The sequence below is a fragment of the Priapulus caudatus genome, unplaced genomic scaffold, assembly GCF_000485595.1.
Source record: "Priapulus caudatus unplaced genomic scaffold, Priapulus_caudatus-5.0.1 Scaffold1434, whole genome shotgun sequence".
Taxonomy (NCBI): domain Eukaryota; kingdom Metazoa; phylum Priapulida; class Priapulimorpha; order Priapulimorphida; family Priapulidae; genus Priapulus; species Priapulus caudatus.
In genome coordinates, this window is record NW_014578495.1 from 36182 (window position 1) to 44591 (window position 8410).

The following is an 8410-nucleotide window of genomic DNA, read 5'->3' on the forward strand; positions in this document are numbered from 1 at the left end:
CACACGCACACCTGTGCTCTACCTGACATGCTTGCCTATCAGCTGCTAGTTGTACCTGTCAGAGTTCCACACCTACGTTAGCACACACCTGCACACTGTGCTCTACCTAGACGATCGCGTCGCGATCACCTGCTAGATTGTACGGTTCAGGAGTTCCATACCTACGGATACGCACCACCGACTCACCTACCTCTACCTAGACATGCCTTGCTATCAGCTGCTAGTTGTACCTGTCACGAGTTCCACCACCTACGGTACGCACACATCACCGATCTCACCCTGTGCTCTACTAGAATGCTTGCCTATCAGCTGCTAGTGAGTACCTGCGTCCAGAGTTCTACACCTACGGTCGCACAGCCACTCACCTAACGCTCTCTAAACTAGACACTGCTTGCTAGTCACACTGTAGTTAGTACTGTTCTCAGAGTTCACACACCTACGGTACGCTACGCACACGCCTGCACACCTTGCTTGCTGCGTCTACTACGACATGGCTTGCTATCGCATACTGCTTAGTAGTTAACCGTCAAGAGTTCACACCTACGTGGTACGCACGCCACCGCTCATCCGTACTCTTACCTAGTGACATGCTTGCTATCACCTGCTAGTTGCTACTTCAGAGTTCCACACCTACGGTACGCACGACACCACTCACCTGTGCTTACCTAGACATGCTTCGCTCATACAGCTGCCATAGTCTGTACCTGTCAGAGTTCCCACACCTACGCGTACGCACACACCGCACCTGGTGCTCTACCTAGGACTTGCTGCTATCAACCTGCTGTAGCTACCCTGTCAGAGTTGACACACCTTCGGTAAGCACACCCGCACACCTGTGCGTCTACCTAGACATGCTTGCTATCACCAGCTATTGTACCTGGGGTCAGAGTTCCACACCTACGGTACGACACACCACACCGCCCCCCCACACCTGTGCTCTACCTAGACGATGCTTTGCTATCAACCTGCTCTGTTGTACGCTGTCAGCAGTATCCACAACTACGAGTAGCACACACACCGCCCCACCTGTGCTCTACCTAGACATGCTTGCTTATCAGCTCGCTAGTATGTACCTGTCAGAGTTCCACACCTACGCGTACGCACACACCGCACACCTTGCTGCTCTACCTAGACTGCTTGCTATCAGCTGCAGTTGTACCATGTCAGAGTTCCAACACTTACGGTACGCACAGCCACCGCACCACCTGTGCTCTACTAGAGACCATGCTTGCTATCAGCTTGCTAGTCTGCTACCTGCGTCAGAGTTCCACACCTCACGGTACGCACACACACGCTCACCACCTGGTTGCTCTACCTAGACATCAGACTTGCTATCAGCTTGCCTGTTGTACCGTCAAGGTTCCACACCTACGGTACGCACGCACACACGCCACACCTGTGCTCTACCTAGACATGCTTGCTATCATCCTGTATTCGTACTGTCAGAGTTCCACACCTACGCGTAGCGCACAACACACGCCACACCTGTGCTCTACCTAGAACATGCCTTGCTATCAGCTGCTGCTAGTTGTACCTGTCAGAGTTGCCACACCTACCGGTACACACACCGCACACCTGTGCTCTTACCTAGACATGCTTGCTATCACCTGCTAGTTGTACCTGTCAGAGTTCCACACCTACGAGTAAGCGAACCGCTGTGCGCTGCAGGCGATGGGAATCTATCTTTGCTTAACATCAATAATAATTAACATATATATTGATAAGGTTAATATAAAATAACAATTATATATCATATTGGTTGCTCCATGGCCTCCTCTCCTCTATCCTCCCCTCCTCCTCCTCCTCTCTTCTTTCCTCTCTCTTCCTCCTCCTCCTCCCTCCTCTTCCTTCCTCCCCCTCTCCTCCTCCCTTCCTCCTCCTCCTCCTCCTCCCCTCTCCCCTCCTCCCCCTCCTCCTCCTCCTCCTCTCCCTTCCTCCTACCTCCCATGTACTCGCACGCTTTCTTATCTTGACAGCCTCACGTGCGCACGAGGACGCGAACAGCGAGCCCTACTCACTTACATCTCCCCTCCTCCTCCTCCTCTCCTCCTCCTCCTCCTCCTCCTCCCTCTGCCCTTCCTCCTCCTCCCTCCTCCTCCTCCCTCCTCCCCTCCTCTCCCTTCCCCTCCTCCTCATTCCTCCTCCTCCCTCCTATCTCCCATGTACTCACGCTTTCTCTATCTTTACGGTTCACGTGCGCGGAGACCGCCGGGACAGCGAGCCCTACCACACTTTACATCTCCCCCCTCCTCCTCCCCGCCTCCCTTCTCCATCCTCCCCTTCCTCCTCTCTCCTCCTCCCCTCCTCACCCTCCTCCCCTCCTCTCCTCCCCCTCCTCCCTTCCTACCTACTCCCATGTATCACGCTTTCTCCTATCTTACAGCTCACGTGCGCGGAAGGACCCGGCGACAGGAGCCCTACCTCACTTACATCTCCCCTCCTCCTCCTCCTCCTCCTCCTCCTCCTCCTCCTGCTCCTCCCTACTCCCTCCTCCTCCTCCTCCTCCCCTCTTCTCCCTCCCCCTCCTCCTCCTACCTCCTCCCTCCCGCCTATTCTCCCCATGCTACTCACGCTTTCTCTATCTTACAGCTCACCGTGCCGCCCGAGGGACCCGGGACAGGAGCCCTACCACACTATACATCATCCCCCTCCTCCTCCCCCTCTCCTCCTTCCCCTTCCTCCTCCTCCTCCTCTCCCTCCTCCCCCTCCTCCCCTCTCCGCCTCCTCCCTCCTCCCTTCCTCCTACCCACTCCCATGCTGTACTTCAGGCAAACCGAAAACCGCTTTCTCTATCTTACAGCTCACGTGCGCCGAGGAACCGGGACAGGAGCCGTACCTCACTTACATGTCCCCTCTTTTCCTTCCCCCTCCCCTCCCTCCTCCTCCTTTCCTCCGGACCTCCCCATGTACTCACGGCTTTCTCGTATCTCAACAGCTCACGTGCGCGACGGACCCGGGACAGAGCCCTACCACAAGATCGCCGGTTCTGTCGCTGGGGCAGCGCGTAGTCGCGGCTGGGAGTACATGGAACGAGCGACTTCTCATGCTGCGCGTCAGCGCCCTCTACGCGGTTTGACGTAGCGACGCAGTGGCAGAGTCAACGCCACGGCGCAGGACGACACCACGCTCGAGGCCGACCAAGTGGGAGCGCCTGCGCCACCTGCCTGGGCCGACGGTCGCGAACTAGGCCTTCGCTGGCTGCTCGGCTGTCGGGTATTGTGTCGCCAGCCGCGAGTTGCGTTAGGCGGTTTGTTTGAGCTGGGTTTATTGACGCAGGTTACTATATATAGATAACGTGTGTGCTCGTATGCTGCGTGCCGCTGCGTGCAGTGCGTAGCGTGCGTGCGTCGTGCGTGCGTGCGTGTGCGAAATATACTCTTACTGTGCTGCTACGTGTCTCTCTCTTCTCTCTCTTTCTCTTCTCGCTCTCTCTCTCTCTCACTCTCTCTCCCTCTCTCTCTCGGATCTTCTCTCATCTCATCTCTCTCCTCTCTTCGCTCTCTCACTCTCTCTCCCTCTCTCTCTCTATCTCTCTCTCTCTCTCTCACTCTCACTCCCTCTTCTCTCTCTCGTCTTCTCTCTCTCTCTATCCCTCACCGTCTCTCTCTCTTCGTCCCATGCCAGGCTGCGTACATCTTCCGTACACTCGGACCTCACCTGGGACCAGCTTCACCTGATGATCTGTAAGTCGACCACGCCGGGAGCCTCCTCGCGCCATGGCCACCAAAGCTAGAGGAGTTCTTCAACCAGCAGTTCCACAACAGCAAGGCGTACGTGTTCACGGCCCTGCAGCCGCGCCCCCGCCCGCGCCACGCCCGCCACACCAACGCAGCCCTCCGTACACGCCGACGGTGCAGTACAACGTCGGTACATATAGTGACGAGGACGATTGATGTGTGACGCATGATGAGTAGCAAAAAACGATGATTGAAACGATGCAGGTGATGACGATGACGATGATGGTGATAGATCGATGGATGCTGACAGATGATGACGATGGATGTGACGATGCGATGGCTGACGTGATGACGATGATTTGGTGACGATGCATGACGGCCGAATGATGACGATGATTGACGATGATGACGCGTGTGACGATGATGACGATGATGGTGACGATGCAATGACGACGATGATGAGCTGACGATGATAGTGACGATGATGGCGACGATGATGATGATGACGATAATGACGATGATGACGACGATGATGGGGACGCATGATAGTGACGATGATGGCCGACGATGATGATGATGACGATAATGACGATGATGATGACGATGATGGTGACGGATGATGATGACGATGAAGTTGACGATGATGGTGACGATGATGTGACGATGATCGATGATGCGATGATTGCGATGATGCGATGATGTGACGATGATGTGACGATGATACGAATGATGATCGAGATGATGCCGATGATGGTGAGCGATGATGCGATGATGAGCGCGATGGCGCGCGATTGGTGACGTGAATGATTGATGACGATGATGTGACGATGATGATGACGATGGTGACGATGATGATGACGACGATGGATATGACGATTGAATGACGATGATGAGTTGATGATTGATATGGCGATGATGATGACGATGATGGTGACGATGATGGTGACAACGATGGTGACGATGATGACGACGATGACGATGATGACGATGATGACGACGATGATGATGATGGAGACGACGATGACGCTGACAACGAATATGGTGATGATGACGATGGTGACGACAGCAACGAATATGGTGATGACGACGAAAATGACGGTGAAAATGACATGTGTGGACGTGTTTTTATCATTTTTCTTTCAGCAGGCCAGAGCAAGCAACCAGGGCCATACCTCGTGTCTGGCCTGACGGACTCACTATTTAGCTATATGTACTCTGTACTGTCTGCACTTACATATGAGGAATATTTCCCCTCTTCCCCTGCTCCATAGCCTCACCATAACCCTCTCCCCCCCCTCTCTCTCTCCCTCTCTCTCTCTCTCTCGCCCTCTCTCTCTCTCTCTCTCTCTCTCTCTCTCTCTCTCTCCTCTCTCTCTCTCTCTCTCTTCTCCACTCTCTCTCTCTCTCTCTCTCTCTCTCTCTCTCTCAATCTCTCTCTCTCTCTCTCTCTCTCTCTCTCTCTCTCTCTCTCTCTCTCTCTCTCTCTCTCTCTCTCTCTCTCTCTCTCTCTCTCTCTCTCTCAATCTCTCTCTCTCTCACACACACAGAGGAGGATGAGGTGGTGCGGCATCACCGGCACTGGCAGCGTGTGTTGGGTTACGTGTCAGGCCTGCCGTCTCGTCACGCGGACTCTCCTCGCTGCCACGACGGAACAGTGCTCGGCGGCACGATGGACCTGAAGGGGAACAACATCTCGCTCGCCTGCTTCCACGCGTATCAACTTCCGCGTCGAAGGCGTGGGCGTTGTTCTCGCTGCTGGAACCCAACATAGAGTTCGCTACGGAAGTCCAGAACGTCAGAATAAAGGTGAAGCCATTCTCACTCTTTTCCTGGTTCTTTTTCTTCTTTTTCATTCTCTATTTGTTTTCTCCTTTCTCTTCTTACTATTTCTGTTTCTTTGTCTTTATAGTATTCTTCTTCCTCTTTTTCCTCTTCCTCATCTTTTTGTTTTTTCTTCCTCTTCGTCTTCCACGTCATGTTATACTTGTTCTTCCTCTCCTTCTTCCTCTCCTCTTCCTCTTCATGTTTTTCAATCTCCCTGCTACGTATTCTGCGAATTTCTGCTGTGTATTCTCATGTCTGTTTTTAAGTTTCTTTTTATGTGTGATTTACTTCTGGGTTTGGTTTTCGTCGTGCTTTATTGTTTTCCTTAGTTCGCGTTTTTATTGCTTGTTTTTTATTGTTTTGCTTCTGATTCTCTCTTTATTTTTTCTCACTGTTTCCTTCTTTCTTGTCTTTTGTTCTCTCTCTATTTCCTCTTCTTATTATTCCTCTTTCAATTTCTTCATATTATTTTGTCTTTTTCCTCTTCTTTTCCTCTTCCGCTTCTTTTTTTTCTTCTCCTGTATTTCTGCTGGATCTTCGTTGCTTCAGTATTACACCAGTATCTCGCTTTCACCATCTTCTCTTCGTTATCACACACACACAAGGTTCTCAGGACACTCACATCGTACAGAACGTATCGTTCCGGCTAGGACACGACATCACGCGCCGCACCAGCGACAGTCGAGACATGGCCACGATCTGCGCATTCACGCGCAATCACTACATTCATCCCTCGCAGTTCCGCAGTGTCGCAGACTGGTTCAGTTATGTGCCTTCGCCACCAGCGCGAGATCGACGTGTGAGCCGCGGCCGCCCCCTGGTGGACATGGTAGCGGCGTCGCAGGGCTGTATTGGCTGTGTGATGTGTGTGGGTGCGCTGCTTTGCGTGAACCCTGGATGAAGAGGAAACCCTGGATGAAGGGAAGCCCTGGATGAAGAGGAAACCCTGGATGAAGAGGAAACCCTGGATGAAGGGAAACCCTGGATGAAGAGGAAACCCTGGATGAAGAGGAAACCCTGGATGAAGGAAAGCCCTGGATGAGGAGGAAACCCTGGATGAAGAGGAAACCCTGGATGAAGGGAAGCCCTGGATGAAGAGGAAACCCTGGATGAAGGGAAGCCCTGCATGAAGAGGAAACCCTGGATGAAGAGGAAACCCTGGATGAAGATAGAGGAGAATCAATTTCCTCTCCACCCAGTGTTCTCTCATCTCATTCCAATTTCTTCCAGAGGAAGCCAAGGATGAAGAGGATAAGGATCAAAAACCCCACAAGCGAATGACAATCTTTCGAGAGCCATCTTTACAAAAACACTCGTTACCATAGCGATCGCATCCCACGCGCTCGAACCTTCGACCGCCGCAGAGAGAGCGGTGCGGTGGCGCCACCTACCGGGGTAGCTTCGTCGCAGCAGCTGCTGGTCATGCATTGCGGTGAGAGCGTCGGTGGTCCGCGGGATGTCCGAGCCGCCGCGACGATGCAGACTGCCCCTGATCAAGGTCAACGCTGCCGAGCCGTCCGCCACGCCGTCCGACACTGGTCCAAGGTCACCCTCTGTGCAAGGTCAATGCGCACGGTTAGTGAGAGCGTTACCACGGCAACACCCGTCAAGAGCAGTTGTTCAATGTGCTGCTGTGCCTGCATTAATATTAGTTGCTATGGGGTTCGGTTAACACTGTGTGTAGCGCCCTCTGGTGTTGCTCTTACCTGGTTCGGTGAGCGCTCCGTGTAGCGCCCTCTGGTGTTATATTTACCTGGTTCAGCGAGCGAGCTATCCAGCGCCCTCTGGTGTTATATTTACCTGGTTCAGCGAGCGAGCTATCCAGCGCCCCCCACTCGACGCTCTGGTCCCCTAGGAACATGCGCCGCGCGATGTTGCGACGATACCAGGCCTTCGGGAACGCGAGGATCTCAGTCAGCCGCCGCATGTCGTACTTAAACGACGCGGATCCGATGTCACAGACGGCTGTGTGAGAGATAGAGCACGACAATGTCAGTCTCAGAGAGATAGAGAGAGAGGGAGAAGGAGAGGGAGAGAGAGAGAGAGTGGGAGAAGGAGAGGGAGAGAGAGAGAGAGTGGGAGAAGGAGAGGGAGAGAGAGAGAGTGGGAGAAGGAGAGGGAGAGAGAGAGAGTGGGAGAAGGAGAGGGAGAGAGAGAGAGAGGGAGAAGGAGAAGGAGAGGGAGAGAGAGAGAGTTGCAAGCACCAAAAATACAATATGTACATGTAATCTTTTTCCTAAATATTTCCTTGTAATTCCTTTGCTGTACTTCGCTCGAAGCACGCATGAGGCTTAAACCAACCCGCCGCCCACCAACCCGAAAACAGCTAGATGGCGCCGCGTGCCCACCAACAGCTAGATGGCGCCACGTGCGCTCGCCTCACCTGAGAATCGTACGATGGCGCGTGTCTTTGCTGCGGGTGGCGAGCGCGACATGCCGCTCTCTACGCTGCTGCTGTTAGTCGACGCCGGCTCGTGCGTCTTACGACAACGCGAGATGTTCACCTTCACAAACTCCACCTGCAGGCTGAGCGAGTCTTTACGCACCATGTCGATGTACGGAGACGTCTGCTCCACGCGCTTCCCCGACAACCCCATAGCAACCTGCAGCAGACGACGCGTGGGTGAGACTATCGAGAGGCGAGTTTTAATTGTTTAATTGTAAATTTATTGGTTTATTTAATTTTCTAATTTTTATTTTATTGTTTTTATTGTTTTGTGTTGTATTGTTTTATGATTATTTTAATTAACCATAGCAACCTGCAGCAGACGACGCGTGGGGAGGGAGAATAGCGGGAGGCGAGTTATGTAGCGAACGCAGCTTTCGTTAGAATTAATAGTGGAATATGAACAGTGGAACATCAACGTATGGAATTCCTAAGAATATTATATAAGAATTATATAAGAATA

The 8410-nt window shown here is 52.8% G+C and overlaps 1 protein-coding gene across 1 annotated transcript; it reads right to left on the reverse strand.

Annotated features, from left to right (window-relative positions):
• Nucleotides 1-6262: 6262 nt before the first annotated feature.
• LOC106816619 lies at nt 6263-8098 on the reverse strand. Its single transcript, XM_014821242.1, has 4 exons — nt 7885-8098; nt 7302-7466; nt 6893-7054; nt 6263-6429 (listed from the first exon to the last, which is right to left on the reverse strand). Exons 1-4 carry the CDS (start codon nt 8096-8098, stop codon nt 6263-6265), a joined length of 708 nt encoding a protein of 235 aa, XP_014676728.1.
• Nucleotides 8099-8410: the final 312 nt, after the last annotated feature.